The sequence below is a fragment of the Trichinella spiralis genome (assembly GCF_000181795.1).
Source record: "Trichinella spiralis strain ISS 195 chromosome Unknown Scfld5, whole genome shotgun sequence".
In the NCBI taxonomy this organism is placed as follows: domain Eukaryota; kingdom Metazoa; phylum Nematoda; class Enoplea; order Trichinellida; family Trichinellidae; genus Trichinella; species Trichinella spiralis.
The window spans coordinates 380,814-400,734 of NW_003526944.1; the positions used below are offsets into that span (position 1 = coordinate 380,814).

General features: G+C 31.2%; 4 protein-coding genes across 4 annotated transcripts; 2 read left to right on the forward strand and 2 right to left on the reverse strand.

The window, feature by feature from the left end:
* Nucleotides 1–1,000: 1,000 nt before the first annotated feature.
* Tsp_03757 (serine/threonine-protein kinase 4) lies at nt 1,001–4,398 on the reverse strand. Its single transcript, XM_003374513.1, has 12 exons — nt 4,323–4,398; nt 3,507–3,546; nt 3,229–3,309; nt 3,001–3,181; nt 2,706–2,933; nt 2,348–2,515; nt 2,088–2,225; nt 1,910–2,032; nt 1,671–1,860; nt 1,421–1,530; nt 1,231–1,372; nt 1,001–1,047 (listed from the first exon to the last, which is right to left on the reverse strand). The coding sequence occupies exons 1-12, from the start codon at nt 4,396–4,398 to the stop codon at nt 1,001–1,003; spliced, it is 1,524 nt and encodes a 507-aa protein (XP_003374561.1).
* A 431-nt stretch (nt 4,399–4,829) lies between these two features.
* Nucleotides 4,830–8,854, forward strand: Tsp_03758 (putative kinase domain protein). The gene is made up of 13 exons (XM_003374514.1): nt 4,830–4,852; nt 5,268–5,310; nt 5,670–5,894; nt 5,950–6,115; nt 6,516–6,673; nt 6,741–6,899; nt 6,992–7,149; nt 7,208–7,361; nt 7,412–7,528; nt 7,589–7,744; nt 7,846–8,038; nt 8,194–8,228; nt 8,675–8,854. Exons 1-13 carry the CDS (start codon nt 4,830–4,832, stop codon nt 8,852–8,854), a joined length of 1,767 nt encoding a protein of 588 aa, XP_003374562.1.
* Nucleotides 8,855–8,906: 52 nt separating this feature from the next.
* Tsp_03759 (transporter, major facilitator family) lies at nt 8,907–12,898 on the forward strand. Its single transcript, XM_003374515.1, has 9 exons — nt 8,907–9,240; nt 10,157–10,300; nt 10,487–10,950; nt 11,078–11,666; nt 11,780–11,905; nt 11,973–12,209; nt 12,333–12,416; nt 12,708–12,726; nt 12,799–12,898. Exons 1-9 carry the CDS (start codon nt 8,907–8,909, stop codon nt 12,896–12,898), a joined length of 2,097 nt encoding a protein of 698 aa, XP_003374563.1.
* Nucleotides 12,899–14,612: 1,714 nt separating this feature from the next.
* Tsp_03760 (5'-nucleotidase) lies at nt 14,613–16,208 on the reverse strand. Its single transcript, XM_003374516.1, has 2 exons — nt 15,959–16,208; nt 14,613–15,775 (listed from the first exon to the last, which is right to left on the reverse strand). Exons 1-2 carry the CDS (start codon nt 16,206–16,208, stop codon nt 14,613–14,615), a joined length of 1,413 nt encoding a protein of 470 aa, XP_003374564.1.
* Nucleotides 16,209–19,921: the final 3,713 nt, after the last annotated feature.

Sequence of the window (19,921 nt, forward strand, 5' to 3'; positions counted from 1 at the left end):
CTAGTACTGACTGATATGCAAATCGGACGTCGCATTTTCATGCTTTTGTTTTTCAGGTTCAACTCAACCTTCTTCCACTGCCACGCAAGGTGATTCGTCTTCGTCATTGTTGGCTTCAGATTTGAAAATTATCCTAATCACTAATTTATACGCTTTCATTGCGCACCGGTGTTTATTTGCATAAAAGTGAACAAAAAAGAACAGCTTCTGAACTTGATGAATACGTCAAAAGTGTATGCAACGCGAGGCGCTTCATCGACTTTGAGTTGTTATGGTGCTTTCTTTTTTTTATTCTTAACATCTCGGTCTGCCAAGATGAAACAGTTTTTTTCCGTTGCTTGTTCTTTTTCATTTTCATTTTTTTTGAAAAGCAATAAATTTTTGATCATGCATCTGTTGTTGCATTCTTCAGTCGATATTGACGTGTTCAAAAATACCAACGAGCTGAATAAAAAGTTCACAGCAAGTAAAGAAAGCACTTCAATATAAAGTAGCACCTTTGTGCATTTTTTCTACAGTAACTTTTGATCATGAATCTGCTACAATACAATGATAATTAAGAATTAAAGTAAATTTTGAAAGTTTTCAACGTCTTTTCTGGTAGTTTGAACAGAGAAAGAAGGTATGTTTTTGTTAAAAGATGAAATAAATGTTCAAAGAATTAATTCATTCATTGCTTAATTTTAAATAAATAACTACTTTCTTCGGAAAGTATGTCAATTAAAGAAGCTGTTTCAACAAATCCAGTTTTATTTTAAAAAATATGAAATTTTTTTTGCAATCAACTTGCGCGTCAGTTATCAATTTCACCAGTGATTTTTCCCGTTCTGTGAATTTCAACCTAATAATGCTCAAATTCATTTATCAACAAAAAGCATATTTTGTCCTTTCTTTTTACTTTTTTAATGCAACATTGTATAGTTCATGGTTCACATTTTCATAACTCAACAAACATCATGCCAGAATATAGCAATCAAAACTTCAATTGATTAACATTTTTCTATTTCGCTAATGCCCAAATAATCTTCTTCATACCCGGGTCATGAGCTGAATCAAAGTAATAATAATACGAAAAAATATAAGAAGGGCAAGAGATTATTATTACTAGAAAACAAATAATGATAAATGAACTGCCATCAAAGGCACGTGTAGAAGTAGTATGCGTCAGCACTACCAATACCGCTAGTTGTTGTTATTGCACATAAAGAATTTTCTAAAAATTGGTCATACGCTGCTTTTTCTGTTCCATTGCATCCAAAATTGGTTGCCTTTTCGTTTGATATCGGCGTCTTAGTTCTTCAATTTCACGATCCATTTCAGAATCAAGTACTGACAATCGTTGATTTAGCTCATTCAGCGGTATAAATTTGAGCTAAAAAATGTCAATGAAATTCAAAAACTTGCATAAAATTATAATTACAAATTCAAAATCGCCATCAACAAATGGTCTGACAAATTTATCATTACTGGCTTGCTGTGGCTGCGAAGGGGCAGTTTTCAATGAGAGATCTTGAGTTGAACTTTGCATCGCTAAAAATTTACAGTTCTCCTTCAACTAATAAAATTTAGCTCACACATATATACATGCATACTTTATGGAAATAAATTTCAACATATAACTGTAATGCCCTTAAGCAAGCAATTCAGTTCATACAGACCAGAAAGCTTACTTTTTAAAGTTCCATTTCCATCATTTATTATTAGCAGTGTATTAGTTACGGGCGAATCATTCGGTAATGCTGCGGTGGATTCATTCAAATGCAATCCATTTACACTCGGTACTAAAGTACTGACGTCAATAACCGAAGAGACAGTGCCACTTTTAGTCGAAACCAAAGTTCCCGAATCCGAATCATACAACTATACAGTAATATAATTAATTAAGATAATTTTCACCGCATCTTATCACCGCAACACATGCCTGATCTAATTTCAAAGCTTTCTGATTCGCATTTTCTGCTTGCAAATGCAACGACTCTTGGACAGCTTCAATCAAAACGGACGACGATTTTGCATTACAAATAAACACATGCTATGAAATAAAGTATGCTCATTTTCGATAAAAATAGACAGTCAAACAAGCCAACTTGAAGCAAATCATCTGCCGAAGGTCTGTCGTCGGGATTCTTTACCAAACATACGGAAACGAAGTCAATAAATTCAGCAGACCATTCGTCTGGATTACGAAACGATGGTGGTGGCTTTGTTGGTATCATAAATATAGCCTAATTATACATAATTCATCAGAAATAATTTATTATAAATGTTTAAAAAGCAAAAATCAAAAAACATTTCAATAAAACCAATACAAATGTTGTATTATTTTAAAAGAATCAAACATTGATACACGCATTGGATGTATATCTGCATAAGGTGGTTTGCCTTCGGCCATTTCTAATGCGGTTATACCAAGCGACCATATGTCAGCTTTACAATCATAACCAATTTCCTGTATCACTTCAGGAGCCATCCAAAATGGAGTGCCAATAACTGTGTTCCGTTTAGCCATTGTATCCTAAAGTTGTATCAAAATGCTTAAATATCAATTTTAACAAATAACAACCAAAAGAGAAACTGTTGAACCAAAATAAATAAAAATCAAATAAATTTCATTACAGTACATTCAATTATACATTCGGATCAAAATTGAACCGTTCAAACAATAAAGTTAATGTTAACAAAAAACCAAAAGAACATTTTCTTACTGTCAGTTGCCCAGCAACACCAAAATCAGCCAGCTTTGCATGACCTTCTGTGTTTAACAAAATATTACCAGCTTTAACATCACGATGAATCTTTCGTCTACTATGCAAATACTGCAAACCGGTAAGAACGTCACGTAATATAACAGCTATTTCATTTTCATTTAGCGTTTGCTTTCGAAGACGCATTATATCAGAAACTGATCCACAACCACAATATTCCATAACAATCTGAAAATTATTCAAATCATATGAACATTATGAAACAATTAAAACAAGAAGAACAGCAACAGCGTACCCACAAATCTGAATTTTTAAAGTAACTGCCATAATACTTCACTACATATGGAGAATCACATTGCTGCATAATAGATATTTCTTTAATAATTTCTTGCAAATCAGTGTCTACAGGCACTTGTTTCACAGCCAAGCACTGACCTGTGCTTTTGTGGATCGCCTTATAAACGGATCCATACGATCTGTACAAACAAATATATACAATGTGTTACATAAGACCATCACCTACCCTTCACCAAGTTTGCACAAGATATCAAACACTTCTTCAGGTTGCTTGTTCAAACTTTCTGGATCGAGTTTAAAATCCAAACTAAATAAACAAAAACTGATTAAAAAAAAACATTAACAAATTACACTGTACAAGCATAGTACTATAAAGCCACAACCGCAACAGTTTCATAAAGGCAAATATGCAAACAAATAATCTTTTGTAAAGAAACTTTTGTATATCCTGGTCATATGCATACCTGGAAGAACACATCGTAAGACGACTGGCATGAAAAACACTCGGCTGGATGAAAACCCGTTACATTCAGGGTTTGCAAATCTAAAAATAAATAAATAAATATAGATATCTTTATTTCAAGTAAAAATAATTCTCAAGCTCATATATAATATATTGGTTTTTAAAAAAGCAAGGCTTACGGAGGAAATCTAGCATGCATTTCTCATTGTTAATAATTAATAAAGATGTTTAGCATTATAATAGTGCTTTATAATAAATTGCATATAAAGGTACAATTAATTAGCTATTCGATGAAAGTTTAAAATAAATTTAAAATGTATTTTAACCGCAAAAAACATTGACTTTGATGTACTGTAGCTAAAGTTATTATAATAAATGGCAGTCACGTTTAAGTAAAAAAATGTATACGCACTTTTAATACGCAAAAGCGTTGTCTTGTGATTACTAAACGTCAGTCATAAACTTTTTGTTAAAATTAAATGCTATTTATTTAATATAAAAAACAATCAATGTAATAATAAAAAATGTCGTGACTTTTGCATTACAATTTGCTATAAACAATTGTAAAACTATTTGCATTAAAAATTTGATACAAAGTCAAATATTATTTTGTATACATTGCTCTCAACTCAAAAACTGTCCATAAATTCCAAAATACCAGAATGCTTTACCAACATTTGTTCAAAAATAAACAGAGAACATTATAGCTGATTTTTCCCAATCGTTTGATTTATTATTTAATCAAATTCTTATTATTTACATTTATCATTCATTATTTTTATTTTTTCGTCTAATGCTCTACATACTTAAAATATTCATACTTTTGTGTCAATGAAATTTTACTGTATTTATGTAACCTGAGTATAGTGCAATAGAAAATGAATACGTGCTATACGTTTGTATATTTTTTTCCTTTGCATATGTTTTATACATTTTGATATTTTTTGAAGCTGTGCCTCAGTTTGATTTTTGTTGGGTTATGGCATTTGCAACACAGTTCAGCGTAAGTACTTTTGTAAATTTTGTAAATCAAAAAGAACTTGCTTTTGAGTTTTGTTTTGGCGTAATTATTTTATTTATTTTTTATTTGTTACATTTTCAGCGAATAATAATTAAAATTGACTGATGATTATTTTAACTTGTATTATTTGACGTTTTGAAGCTACGAGACAGTGTTGTTGAACAAAAGTTAATCAAAGCTGAAGAAATACTTATTTTATTTTTGAATTAAACATTCCATATTGTTTCTGTTTTATTCATTTAATTTGCTGTTATTATCGCTTGAAAAAAATGTATAGCTTTAATTGCGCATGCAAATGCAAATTTTTGTACTCTATTTTCGTTGTTTAAAAAGTTGTTTTGAAATGCGCCTCGTAAAGCCCGTAATGTATTTATGTGCTGTTAACCTTCGGTGAAGAATGTGTATTTTAAAAGTTTATTATTGTATCTTGCGCTTTCAAGAAGTTCAAGGCTACGCAAACTATTGTTCGTGTTTTGATTTCTTTGATGTGAATTCGTTGATAAAAGTCTATCGTTATTTCTCGACTTTTGTAACTCAAAGCATTACATTACATGTGTGCGCATTCATTGTTTATTTCATTTCACTCGATTTTAACCTGTTTATCATTACGAATTTTTAAATACTTTTCCTCACTTTTCAATTTATATTTAAAAATTATTTTTCATTTTTTAATTTTATTTCGTTAACTTTGTTTATTGAGCATCTATCCTACAGATCTGCTTTTAGAATGCCTAAAGTTTGCTGAAGTTTCAAGGTTGAGTTTGTTTGTCTTTTATTTAAGCTGTGCTGAAGAATCGAGCGTTGTGAAGTTTATACACGAGATTGTTTATAAAAGTATTTGAGTGGACGCGTTTGTTTGTACATTCTGCTGTTTTATTACTAATTTTTTTCGTTTATTCTCTAGTTTTTTGTGTGGAAAAGTTTGATCAGTGACGAAGTTTGATTGATGAAAAAAATAGAAATTATATTTATTTTATGTGAAACAAAAGAATGTTTGACAGTAATAGTTTGAACCGTTTTGGAAAATTAAGTTTAAATGAAATGAACACTTTGCGGTAATTGTTGGGCAAAATTTATTTCCAAATATATTGAATGTGCATTTTAATTTTTTTTATCTATTCGTTAACTGTCAGAAGAGAGTGAAATTCAACCTTTCATAAAAATATGAATTTTATTTTTTTAGAAAATTGATCCAGAGGGTATTTTTACGCGCCAGGAGCGCATTGGCCGGGGCAGCTTTGGTGAAGTGTTCAAAGGAATTGACAATCGCTCGAGTCAAACGGTTGCCATTAAAGTAATTGACTTGGAAGAAGCAGAAGATGAAATTGAAGACATTCAACAAGAAATAATGGTGCTGTCTCAGTGCGACAGTCCTCATGTGACCAAATATTTTGGATCTTATTTAAAGGTAAATGCTTTTGTTTTTTTATTAATCAAAAATCAAAAAAAATTTTTTGTTTTAGGGGAGCAAGTTGTGGATTATTATGGAATATTTAGGTGGTGGCTCTGCATTAGATTTGATGAAACCTGGTCGCTTAGAAGAGCTTCATATCGCAGTAATAATTCGAGAAATTTTAAAAGGCTTGGAATATTTGCATTCTGAACGAAAAATTCACCGTGATATTAAAGGTTAGTTTGTGATGCTTATAATTTTGTTAAATTGAGATGCGCTATATTTTTAATTCTATCTTCATATAATAATTCTTTTTTGCTGTTGCAGTTTTTTTAATAATATAATATAATATAACATTTCATCATGATCAGTTAAGAAATATGACTATTGAAATTTTATTAAATGCTTAGTTTAATAAAATAATATCTGATGTAACAAGCAGTTTGTGATAAACCAGTTTTATCTTGTTTGTAGAAAAAAAATTTTGTAAGTATTAATGGTAGTTAGTATTAGCATTTTAATTGTATTCTACGTTCTGCATGAGAAGAATACTTTAAATAAGTTAATGGAAATTGTCAGTAATTCGTGCGTGCGATCATTTTGATTGAAGGTATTCTTGTATCGTTTTGTTTTTAGCGGCTAATGTATTATTATCTGAAAATGGTGATGTGAAGCTTGCTGATTTTGGAGTGGCCGGACAACTGACAGATACCATAAGAAAGCGGATAACATTTGTTGGAACACCATTTTGGATGGCACCTGAAGTAATTAAACAGGCTTCCTATGATGCAAAGGTGAATTAAAAACTACATATTGATTGTTATTTTTTGCAGATAATTTTTTATTTTAATTTTTGTTCAGGCAGATATATGGAGCTTGGGTATTACAGCCATAGAGCTTGCAAAAGGCGAACCGCCTCATTCTGATTTGCACCCTATGCGCGTGTTATTTCTTATTCCGAAAAATCCACCACCGCAGTTAGCGGGAAATTTTTCTAAGCCATTTAAAGACTTTGTCGAAGTTTGTTTGAATAAAGATCCGGAAAATGTGCGTTAATTTGAAATTAAAACTGCTATAATAGAAATGTCATATTAATAAAATAATGTTTTCAGCGTCCTACAGCCAAGGAACTTTTGAAACATCCGTTTGTACGCAAAGCGAAGAAGAACAACGTCTTGACAGAACTGATTGAACGGTATAAAGTTTGGAAAAATCGCATGGGACCAGATAGTGATTCGGATCGTGATGGCAGTGATAATGAGAAAAATGAGTAATAATTATGGCAACGAATTATTTTGCTTAACAAAATTTATTATTATTTTTATTAGTGGTGGTTTTGAAGAGTGGGAATATCCTACGGTGAAAGGATTATCATCGACGGTGAATTTCAACGAAGGAACTGTAAAAGCGAAAAAGTCGAATGAAAAACGCTTGGAAGATGTGAATGCCACAGTGAGAGTTCGGACCGTTGAACAGAAAGAAGTAAATAAATTATTTTTTAAATTATTTTTTGAATATTTTAACCTTTGAAGACTTGCTCACATTCTCACGGTGTTGTTCATTGCAATGCCCCTGAAAGTGAAAACACTTTTGTGAATGGTTGTAGCAACGGCGTTGCGCCGACGAATATTCACATCGATTCTGCTGAGGTAATTTTGCCAAAATTGTGAACATATTGCTGAATTATGTTATGTTGAACGTATTTTCAGACTGTGTCGTCTTCATCCGAAGCTGCTCTTGCTTCGATCCCTGACAAGCAAGGAAGTTCACATCGTGTGCAGAATTTGGAGAGCGAGAAGAAGGACTACGGGAAGCATCGACGCCGGCGAATACTCGACAATACAATAATTCCTTTTTTGGAATTGGTAAAATAATTTTGCAAACAAATTAATGCGGAATACATATTATATGTAGATATGTATATAGCAGCAGCATTATAACAAACTCTGTTTTAAACCTTTTTCAGGAATTGCAAAAACGAGTTGAACATAATCAACCACACAAAGCGTTGCAACAATTGAAAAGTGCACTTTTGGCAACAGAAGATGCTTGTCCTGGTTTTTCAGAGTACTTTTTCACGGAACTGCTTCGCACAGTTGCCCTTCCATCTAGCAATGGAATCAGCCCTAGCAGCTTTCAAGCAGGGGTTGAGAAGTTGCGTACTTTTTCAACTTCACTTTAAATCCACCGCGCAGTGCTTTACCTTTTATGCAAATATTTTTGAATAACTGATTTTTTTTGTAGATTTCTAATTTTTAAGTTGCATTATATGTAGTTTAAAATTCCGTTCATGCTATTTTCTTCTTTTTTTCAGAAAGCAAATTAAATATCAACTATATGGATGAAGCGGTTTTATTGAATTTGTGAATTTGATTTCATCACCCTTTTCAAACATCTTTCTTGTTGAATATTCTATTATGATGAAATGGGATAAAAAAATATATATATATATATCCATGTATGTATGTCTGTATGTATTTTTTTAATTTTAAAGTCAATTTGTTGGCATTAGTCGGGTATGATTGCAAGTAACTTATTCTGAAGGTAAGTTAAGCAATGCAATATTTGAAATGGAAGATTTTTAAATAAGTTTTTTTTTGATTATGCAAAAGTGATTGATTTTATGAAAATTGAATTAATTGCAGTTATGATAATTTCCAAAAATTGTTATATTTTTTTATAAGAAGAAGTTTGTTGATCTTGTTATTGTTTTGAACATTTTTAGATATTTGTTGTTTAGCAGATGAATCAATTTTTGCTCTGTCAAACATGAAATTTATCAGCGTCATTTGAAGTTACTGAACTTGTTGTCAGTTGACAGTTTAATTGGTTTCACAGAAAGTTTCACTGAAGTAATTGATCGGCAGTCGGTAAGCGAAATGATAATAAGTGAACAATTTACACCACTTCTCGCTGGCTGGCATTCATCAGCTCGCAGCACAGCTGAACTATGTTTGCAAAGATATTTTGAATGAAATTTGAATGCAATTCATTCTGTAATTGAAAATCTGTTTCAAAAAGGAAACAATGATAGAATTAAATGAAGCAGATGTAAAGCGCCCCAGAAGCGTCAGTGAAACAGTCTCAATTGCAGATTATGGTGAAATTCCAAACGCATTGAAATCAGAAATTCCAATAACAGAAGGTGAAAAGCTGCTTGCCGAAGCTGTGATCAAACCACCGGATGGTGGATATGGGTGGATTGTGGTGATTGCCTGCTTTTTGACGAATGTCATCGTTGATGGAATTATACTTTGTGGTGGCCAAGCACTGATTCCTGTTTGGACGAAGTATTTTTCCGCAAGCGGATCTTCTGTCTCGTTGATAATTTCGTTGCAGTCCTCTTTCTATTACTTTGCTGGTAAGTTATATGGCAGAGTATTTCTAAAAAAATTTCATTACCTGTTCATAAATTTAAATAGCAAAAAAACTTCTTTTTATGCGTTCAAACGAAAAGAAAAACAGATTAGAGTATATTATTAGTTATTATTGTTATTATTAAAACACGCAAAACTGTGAAAAGTCATCATCATCACTTTATTATACTGTTTCGATATTTTTTTGACAGAACTTGATTTGTATTTCAAGTTTTAACTATTCACATTAGTTTTATTTAAAATTATACTCTTCTGTCAAATTTTATTCATTTTAAGCTAGGTTGAATTTGCTTCAAGATGGCATTCAGTGATTACTGTAGATGTGACATAAAACTTTTCACAGATAACATTAACTAGTTTGCAGTTTATAAGTACCATTTTGCTCTATTTTGCTTTAATACTGTAACATTTATCACTTTATTTTCATTTATTTTGGGAAACGTTTATTTGAAGTCATCAGTGATGCAGTGCTTCATTTCAAGTTATGAAATGAAAAAATATTTTTTCCTTTTAATCAATAAAAAAATAAAATTATCATTTGGCAAATTTTATCATCTATTCATGTACGGATCAAATTAAATGTCACCGGCTATAGTACAGCACAGATATAGTTATTATAGTTTTATTATTATAATGATAATAATGTGATAAATACACACAGCTGTATTTCATGCTGTACATGCATGCATACATACACACAGTGTTCAGTAAAACACAGGAGTAGTCATTCATAACTTTAAAACTTAAGCAAAATGAGATTTAAGCCAAGGCTTTTATAAAATGGGCTGCATTTTGATGTGTTGTGTATATTTACATGAAAAATAATAACAGTAGTAATAGTAGTAGTGAAATAAATTCTTTTTTTGGAGCATTGTTTGAGTGATGATAATTTCATTTTAGGACCAATTGGAAGTGCGTTTGTTAACTTATTTGGTTGCCGCGCAGTTACTATAGCTGGAACTGTTCTTGCTGTTGTTGGACTGTTGCTGAGCATGCTTGGAATTTCTGTGCAATTTATGTACTTAACTTACGGTGTATTATCTGGTAAGTAAATGTTATTTTAAATTGGAAAATAAATTTTTAAAAATTAAATTTAATTAAAAATTATTTATATTTATATGTATAAATGTGTACAAGGATAATTGTTTTCGTTGACGGTGTGATGTTTAGGTCTTGGAATGGGAGCAATTTATTTAAATGGTATCATTGTTGTTAGTGAATATTTTGAAGCAAGAAGAGCTCTTGCAACGGGTTTAGCTGTGTGTGGTACTGGAATTGGTACATTCATGTTTCCACCGTTGATAAAGATTTTCCTTGATCAATACACTTGGCAACAGACAGTGATGCTGTTGGCCGGCATTACGATGCACTGTTTCATTTGTGGTGCTTTGTACAGACCGTTGACAGTGAAAGCTGAACAAGTGAAGCAATTTGAGGAAAATTTAAATTCACTTTTGAAAGATGAAAATGAAGTTTCATTTCAAAATCGAGTGCTAGCAAGATTAGCTTCAACCAACACTTCTGTTGACAATAAATCCGATTCACTGACAGTTGACAGCAATCTTACAACTGCAAGTTTTAAAAGGGGGAAGTTGGATCAGCAATTTGTTCGTCGTGCTTTCAACAGTCAGAAATCTTATGTTCGTTCATCTTTTGCAGAACGTCTTCCCTCTCGTCATCTTTCAATGTCCATTGTAAGCGATTTCTTCATTTTTTTCCTTTCTTTTTTCTCATATCAGTAATTATAATTTTAATATTTTATTATTATTATTATTATTGAACAGTTTGTATTGTCAAATTAAAATCTATTGTTTCATTCAGGATTTGGAAAGAGCAAAATCCGCTAATACGGATGACATCAGAAAACTCAGCGTGGCGAGCATAAGAGATTTCAATCGTCCGTTGAATCGTGCAGATCTATTCTTTTCTGGCAGTAAAAGAAGTCTTCAGGCGTTGACATCTGTCAATGATTTGCCCAAAGATGATTCAGCAGTTGAAGAGCAAAATCCGGTGGAAGTGGTCAAACCGAGCAGTTGTATAGACACGATGAAAAATACATTTATGCAAATGATTGATTTCAGCTTATTTGCCAGTCCTACATTTTTGCTATTTTCCGCCTGTGGCTTTTTGTCTTCAGTTGGTTACATGATTCCATATATTTATTTGCCTCTGCAATCAATTTTGGACGGAGATTCTCCAGAAATGGCTACTATGCTATTGTCAATTTTGGGAATTATAAATACTTTTGGTCGAGTTTTTTCCGGTTGGCTTTCGGATAGACCGAAAATAGATTGTATAATGCTGCAAAATTTTTCCAACTTTTTGGCAGGAACGACCACAATGCTGCTTCCACATCTGGTCAACTATCCATTGAAAGTGGTCTACTGTTGTCTTTTTGGAACCGGGATCGGTAAGAGATGTGCTACAATTTTTCGTTAGCCTTCTATATTCACTTGCTTAAATAAATAAGTCAATTTTGAATTGATAATATTGAAAAATCATTTTGCAATTTTTCATTTTTAGCTGGCGTAATTTGTCTACGTTCAATTGTTTGCGTGGAACTGTTGGGTTTGAATAATTTGACAAATGTGTTCGGTTTACTGATGGTATTCATTGGTTTTGCTAATTTAGCTGGACCACCAATTTGCGGTTAGCTTGAGCAACAAATTTTTAAATTCGAAAATATATCTGGTAAATCTATCAATGGGCATTTCAGCTGTACTTTACGAAGCAACTGGAACATATCAATTGTCATTTTACGTGTCTGGAGGTTTGATGGTGCTGGCTGGAGTTTTTGGTTGCGCACTTAGAAAAGTTAGCATTGCTGAACGGAAAAGGGAAGCTGAGAAGAAGAAGAAGAAGAAGCAGAAGCAGGAAATATCTATTGCTTACAAAGCTAGTTCTTGTTCTGCAGAAAACCAGAACAGGCAATGCAAAGAAAATCGAGACATCAGTATGTCTGTTTTTCAAAGAATCGTTGAAAAAATTAAAGTAAGTTGCATCTTTTTTACTGAGTGCATTATATATATATATATATATATATATATATATATATAATATTTCGATTTCATTTTAGACAACGAAGCATCGAAATTAAATAGATGCAGATTAATGAATTTTATGCAGTTTGTAAAGAAATACGATAAAATGACTACAATCGGTTAAATTTAAGAATGAATTTTCCTTCTTGAAATTTAATGACGTGTAAGCAACAAATTTTATTGATGAGCAAAAAACTTTTACTGCAAACTTTATTGACTTTGTTGTGATAAATCGCAACAATCAAATACGATGTTTTCATTATTTAGAAACAAATCGTTACTATGCTTTTGTGAAATAACTCTGTAAATACGCGTTCACTGTACGTAGTTGTACGTTCTAGTTAAATTTATATTGATAAAAAATAACTCTTCTTCTAAGTGAACAATAAAATTTTTATTTTCAATTTTAGTACATAATAATGGACAATCGTAATTGTACTTCAGTGTACATTTATTTTATCATTGGATGATCCCTTTTCACCAAAATTATCATTGAAAAAGAAAACGAAAAACCACTGCTGATTCTGAAGCTACATCAACAACAACAACAGTTCATTCTATTGCTCACGAACGTAGAACCATTTTGCACTGGTATCTTTAATTTTAAGTACCTGTAAATAAGTAACGTTATACGTGTTAAAGTTATTTCATGTATTACAGTACAATAATGATTTCATTCTGAAAAGTGAAGTTAAAATTTCATTCACACGGATTAATAATTTTTAACACTTTACCCAAATAAGCTGGCCATTGTCTAAATAATGTTCGTAAATTTGCTGGCTTTCCGGTTCGTCCACAATTTCATGTTTCTCCAATAACTTCAGTCCACTTGGATCAAATTCAAATAAAATCTTTAACAGAAAAGATTAAAATTATCGCCTAAAAGCCAACGCTGAAACCTTATGCTGTTTTCCATCGTAACTTGTGGAAGTGAAAGTTTCTCCAAGACGAAAGCTCCAATTTACAGGAGTCCGTGTTGAACCAATATCTTTATAAATAAAATTCCCATCACCCATTTCAGAAAATTCGCGTTTCGCATTTTTAGGGTCCATCATACTTAAAATCATCTTGCGAAGAGGCCAAACCATTCCTACATTGAAATGACAGTATATATAAGAGCAGAAATGAAATGATAATTTAACACATATACACACCTCTTGCCTTGAAATATTCATCCATGTTTTCTGTGCCAACACCATGATATTTCCCCAGAAATCTTTCCATAATAATGCGTTACACTCTTGTTTGTCTGGACTGAACTGAAAATCGACACTTCTTCAACTGCACGAACGGCAAGTGCAGTAACTGCCAAACTGTACATTGATCATAAATTTAAACATTCAGTAAAAGTCAACAAGAAAAACGCGTGATTGCTGTCAAAAGCAAACACGAACTTTCGTGACTACATTATTAAAATAGAAAGATTACATTACAATTATTACTAGCCAACTTATCTATCGCCATGAAATTTACGCAAAAAAATTAACCATTACCTTAACAACAATAAACAAAATTATGATCAATAATCACGCAAAAGTAGAATAAAGCAATAACCACCATACGTGATTGTAAAACTTTCTGCTTAATAAAATATAACAAAAAACTGAACAGAATAGAATTTATCTAAACTTCTTTTATTAAATAAAATGAAATAACAGGAAATCACAAATTACAGTGCAAATGAAAATCAAGCAAAACAACAAAACGACAGTAAGAAAAATCATTGTGCAACCTTTGATTCTTATTTAATTGGAAAAAAGAAAAAAATAAAATCAAGCTCACAAACGTTGGTGTATATTTAAATTCTGAAAGTTGCAGTAATTTCAGCGTAAGCTTCATCAACACCCCAATCATCAGATTGCAGATAGTGGAAATTTGGATAGTTCGAAAATTATTTTTTAATTATAACTTGTAAATACTCAGTTTAGAACATAAATTATGATGCTATAATACAAAATGCATTTCATAATGCATACACCAGGAAAGAGCAAGCAAAATAATGTCATCAGTTTTCCAATTAATACTTCTTTTTAATATTTCATACTGTACATTCTTCTTCAATCCAATTCCTCTCTCTCGTGAAATGAAATTTCCTGAAATTAATTTCCTTTATGTGGAAAAGTACTTTCTTACAAAGTATATATTAATTTTTAATTTATTTGTATTTTGCATTGTTTAGAGATTTTTATCTTTTATATTTTCTGTTATATTTGATGTATTATAATTTTTGTGTGTGTGTTTTCATGCAGGATTCTGATATTGCATTCAATTTATTTTGAAGTCTCAATGTTTCGAATTTTACAAATATATTTTAGTTAATGCCGTTTGTCGTTGTAAAACATAGAATCATCTGAGCAAATCTGTTCAAGAGATAAAGAATTTTTGAATAGAATGCGATTTTCTAATCCAAGCGTTATTGGACTGTGAGTTTTGAAGTAATCCACAGCATTTTTTAATTCGCCGTATTCGGTCGTTATTCTTTCCACGGCATTTTGTAATACGGTGTAACTGTCTCCACCGTCGGCCATGTAATTACTCATTGCAACGTTGTATATAGCATCTTTCTTTAATTCTTCATATTTTGGCAAAGTGCAATTTTGACAACGAATTTGGATAGATTGCACACGATTCCCATTTGGTTTTGTCAAATCGTACACAACTCGAATACCAGAAACTTGAAGAAACTTTCCATGTGGACTCACTTCACTGAAGTTTGAGACAGAATGTTCGAAAGCGGCTAGTAAATCTGAACCATATAGTCGAAGTATGATAATTGGTTTATCAAAAGGTGCAATTGTGTACATGTCTTTCATTGTGAGTTGTCCAGGTTTGTCTTTAATAAAGTTTCGGATCGCTCCACCGTTTAGGATTCCCACAGAAGCTGCAGTCCATTGTTCAGAATTGGCAAAATGTTGCATATTGTTTGTTGCCCATGAAACTAAAGAATCAGTTAGCATATTTCCAAGATTGCATTCACTTAAACGACACGAAGTAGAACGTCCATCTATATATACATCAGTGTAGCCAACAATTTCTTGTCGATAAATTTCTACTTCATTGTGATATTTGTCAATTATTATTTCCATTTCTTTATCAGGCTTAATTTGATTATCTAACAGAATTGGTTGACCACTCCAACTCGTCAGTATACCTTCATCATTAAATTCAACTTGAAGTTTACCAAGATATTTTCCGAATTGATAACTTTGAACCACTAGGCAAGGATTTTCGAATTCTGTATAAACTTCTGGATAAGGACCAACAGGCACTTCAACTGAAGGGAGTTCTCCTGTGTAAAGAAATGCATGCGAATGACCTCCAACAATAACATCGACACCAGGAACGTTCTTGCATATATCTCGGTCTTTCAGCAGTCCAGAATGGCTTAAAACAATGATTTTGTTTATACCTTCTTGCTGCAGTGATGTGACAGCGTCTTTCAGTATCACAATCTCATCTTCAAATATTACTGACTTTTCTGGATTTGATAAAGTAGCAGTTTCAGGTGTGATCACTCCCAATACGGCGATCGTGTCATTTCCAAAATTGAACAATAAACGTTCTTTGATCAAATTTTCCAATTCTGTACCTTCAGCTATGATGTTGGTTGACACGACAGGGAAAGTGAGATTTTTGATAAAAGGTACTAATCCATTTAAACGGTTATCGAATTCATGGTTTCCCAAAGTCATGGCATCATAACCCAAATTATTCATGATCTCGGCAATTGGTCTATACCGCAAGATTGTATACCAAAGTGTACCTTGAAATTGGTCACCTGCATCAAGGAGCAGTACATTTTTGTTGTTGGCTTTGACATGATCAACAACGGCTTTTATCTTTGCTGCACCACCCCAGCATGCATTTTGTTCTATTTCTTCAGCTGAACATTCATCGAAATTGCTGTTCATTCTATGATAAAGGTAATTTTTTATCATTATTTTCATTAAAAATCATTCACATGGGGAATAATTTTCAGAATAACAGATGGGAAAAAATTGATTAAATTTGCTCTAATTCATATGTAAAATATTTTCATTTGAATGCTTATTGGAATTCTTCCTTAAAAATATAAGATAGACTTGAATGAAATTTAAATACAAGTTGAATATTTCTTGAAGTTGTACATAATTACACGTTTGATAAAAAATATTAATGCAGTATGGATTATATTTTAATAAATTCGTAAATTATTTCAATAAAAATTTCAGAATAAATATATATTGAAAGTAATTTTCATAAAGAGGACTTCACTTATTATGTGGCATTCTTTATTTTGTAGCATGCTTTAAAAGTTTCTTACCAGCTTTTCATGCATATGGGTATTAATTAATAATTACACACATTTATAATTGCCAAGAAGGTTATGCAAAAATTATTTTTGAAATTAAGAATTTTTTTGGAAATTTTAAAAATATGAAGAAGTAAGAAAAGAAACTTTAAGGCTATCTTACGAAAAGCAAAAGAAATGGCATTGAATGGTATCTTACCCATAATATCTGGAGTGGATATCATTTGTGTGCAAAATTGTAAGCTGAAAATTAGCTGAAGAATAAGTTAAAAAAGTCAAAAACAGAAAAGTGTAGGTTAACATGGTTTGAGCTTCATTAAACTGCGCTTGACATTTAATGGCAGAGAGATTTTATTACGAGAGCATTTTGCCAGCCAGTTTTACAAACGGATGTTTATGACAGTTAAACCAGCTTTAACCATACCATTATAATAACTGTATATCATTATTCATTCAATAATTTTTGAAAAAAGCATTGTTTTGTATACTTTTATTGAATGACAAAGCAGCAATTAATGGTATTACGCATTACAAAATGTCATTTATGAAAAGAGATTTATATTCACTGTATACTGAGAGACATAAAGGAATAACATGATACATTTTTAGTGCTATAATAATAACTATGAGCAATTTTAAATTTGCTGTATTTGTATTCATCATATTAGTACAAAGTAGTGTTGATAGCAGTAAACTGTGTTCAATAATTCAGTATTGAAAAGATTCAAATTTTAAAATTATTTTTCCATTTTAAGTAAGCTTAAAAGTTACACATTTAAAGAATTTCATAAGCATTGGCAACTGCAGCATGTGTTGCTTCAAAGATACAATAGTTACATTTATGCGCCAATCGGCAGAGCATTGTTTTTATAAATGGTAAATGTAAATGTACAGTTTAAATTAAATTAAGCTGAAAAAATTGAATTACAATTGTAAAACAAGTTTGTGCTGCAGATATTCCAGTTTCAAAGCAATCACTAATAATATCTGGTCAATGCATCAGTATTTCATTGTTTAGCGCATTCACATCAATGAACGATTAAGCTTGAAACGTTGAAAAGTCATTTAGACTGTAATTTAGCGTTTGTCAAATGTTAATTTAAAAATTAAGCCTAACAGCCTGTAAAGCAAAGAGTCTACACTACACGACTATGTGATATAAAATAACAATTGTATAAGTAGTAAACCGCATGAAACCTTAAAAGCAACATATCATTGTTTCCATACATTAAGTAAAATAAATAAGTCACTTACTAGTAATCAATGAAAATTAGCAGTAAATAATTATATTACCAGACAAATTAAACAAAATAAATAGACCTAAAATCGAGTTGAACGGAAAACACGTTGTCACATTTGCTTGTCTTCCATTCATTCATTAAACTTAGCAATGATCAAGCAGTGTAATCATGGGCATGTGTAACTGAAATTTTTATTTCATTACGATATTGAATTAAAATATTTCATTCGTATAATAATAAAATGACAAATTACATTTATGATATGGCTGCAGTAGTTATAGATTGGGCAATAAATGTGCAAAAAAACAGGCAATATAAACATTTAAAAGCGTGATTTTAACCGGTAAAAGTGAAAAATAAATCAAATTAACTAATTAAGCGAATCTGATAATATAAACTAAATCAACAACAAAGTAGCAAACAAATCAATTCAAATTAATAAAAGCTAGTCATGTTAAGTAAAACTGTATTGCAAAAATATGTCGGAAATATCAATAATTGTTTAATGATTATGGAATTATTATCAGTCAGAATTAATGATCAACCACATTGTTTACATGCAACAAAGGAAAAATTTTCACAGCTAGTTTGGCATTAATTTGCAAAACAGAAACAGGAAATGTTTGGCATGAACAGATTGAAACATAAAATAACTTTTCTGCAATTTAACGTTTGTGGATACCAATATTACAAACCATGAATTGAACTGTTCCTACATATTAAACAATAGAAAAACGACGTGTTTATATTATTTCCATAAATTTATTAAAGTAAATTTATTTATTTATATTAAAATATGCTAGGCATTAAAGATAAAATTAGTTTCCGTAATGAGAACCGTTTTCATGTTTGGAATGGATACAATGAAATTGTCTCAAACAGGGTATATTAGGTAGGTAAATGAAACGCAACGAAAAATGTGCACTAGTCATATTTATCAGCAGAAGTAATTAAAATAAAAATATTCACGCGTATTCATTTGCTTTATTGACATGTTGGAAGTAATTTTAGTTTTAATTTGATTATTTAAGTGCTTTTAATTTTTTTGATTCAGTTGACATTCTATTCATAATTCAATGAGACAATTACTGCATTGTTTGGTTATGTGAATGTCGTAACTATAGAAGTGTTTTTTAGCATTTATGACGCAATTGTATGGACATTTTTATCTTATAGAGACCCAAAAGCAAAACAAAGATTTCAAAACCAACAGCTGAAATATGGAACGGAGAAAAAGTAGTTTAGGTTGAAAAGTACTGTAAAACTATAATTATGCAAGTTAATTAAAAAGTACTGTGATATACAGTATATGGATTGCCAAATCACCGATAAGAAAGTTGCAAAGTAAAAGACCAATAAGAGAAAAGCAAATGTTGTACCCGTGGTTAATTTCATTTGAGTGATTTTGTGTCAACTGAAGGCCGCGTAGCAAAAGTACAAGTGAACCAAACAGCATCCAGGTAAAAATTTCAATGATAAAACATACTTTTCTCATGTTTTGCATGAACGCTAGTATATATATAAGCATTCCATTTTCATATTCACAAAAATTGAAAAACAAGAGAAAATTCTCAATTATATATATATAGTTGATCCATGAGATGCGTCAAAAAATGAAATTTCAATTTGTTATTAAACTCTAACGTATGCATATAACTGTAGAATATGTTCAATATTTGAAATTGCGTTTTGCATTGAATTTCACTGTGCACAGAACAGGTCGAATATCTCTAAACGATCAGTACTTTCTATTATGCAAAATAGTGTTTTTCATGTATAAAGTTATTTAACTTTACTATCACATTATATTATTTTCAATTTCGCATCATTAGAGACATTAGGTAAATTAAACTTTTTATGTAGCTAATTTTGTCGCAGTTATCGCGCAGTCAGTTTGCTTATATTTTGGTGAATAGCTTTCTGCGATGAGTTCCATTTATGTAGGGCATTTTCGAATTTTCAAATTTCAAATTCAAACATGCGAAGGAGTGTTTTGACTAAGTTAGTATTTTCGTAATGGCGTTTTCTGCCAGATAGTTTACATTTTGACAGAATTGTAAGCATTAAGGTCATTTTTGAATTTTCACAAGAA

What these genes read in the sequence shown, in the direction of transcription:
- Tsp_03757 (XM_003374513.1), bottom strand. Translation starts at nt 4,398, where the DNA reads ATGTATAAAACATATGCAAAGGAAAAAAATATACAAACGTATAGCACG. An exon ending in TAGATCAGGCATGTGTTGCG is followed by an intron (nt 1,861 to 1,909) that starts GTGATAAGATGC and finishes ATTACTGTATAG; the next exon opens with TTGTATGATTCGGATTCGGG. An exon ending in TGGAAATGGAACTTTAAAAA is followed by an intron (nt 1,531 to 1,670) that starts GTAAGCTTTCTG and finishes GTAAATTTTTAG; the next exon opens with CGATGCAAAGTTCAACTCAA.
- Tsp_03758 (XM_003374514.1), top strand. Translation starts at nt 4,830, where the DNA reads ATGCGCCTCGTAAAGCCCGTAAT. An exon ending in AGGCTTCCTATGATGCAAAG is followed by an intron (nt 6,674 to 6,740) that starts GTGAATTAAAAA and finishes ATTTTTGTTCAG; the next exon opens with GCAGATATATGGAGCTTGGG. An exon ending in CATTTAAAGACTTTGTCGAA is followed by an intron (nt 6,900 to 6,991) that starts GTTTGTTTGAAT and finishes TAATGTTTTCAG; the next exon opens with CGTCCTACAGCCAAGGAACT.
- Tsp_03759 (XM_003374515.1), top strand. Translation starts at nt 8,907, where the DNA reads ATGATAGAATTAAATGAAGCAGATGTAAAGCGCCCCAGAAGCGTCAGT. An exon ending in GTCATCTTTCAATGTCCATT is followed by an intron (nt 10,951 to 11,077) that starts GTAAGCGATTTC and finishes TGTTTCATTCAG; the next exon opens with GATTTGGAAAGAGCAAAATC. An exon ending in TCTTTTTGGAACCGGGATCG is followed by an intron (nt 11,667 to 11,779) that starts GTAAGAGATGTG and finishes TTTCATTTTTAG; the next exon opens with CTGGCGTAATTTGTCTACGT.
- Tsp_03760 (XM_003374516.1), bottom strand. Translation starts at nt 16,208, where the DNA reads ATGAACAGCAATTTCGATGAATGTTCAGCTGAAGAAATAGAACAAAAT. An exon ending in AAACCATGAATTCGATAACC is followed by an intron (nt 15,776 to 15,958) that starts GTTTAAATGGAT and finishes TATCAAATCCAG; the next exon opens with AAAAGTCAGTAATATTTGAA.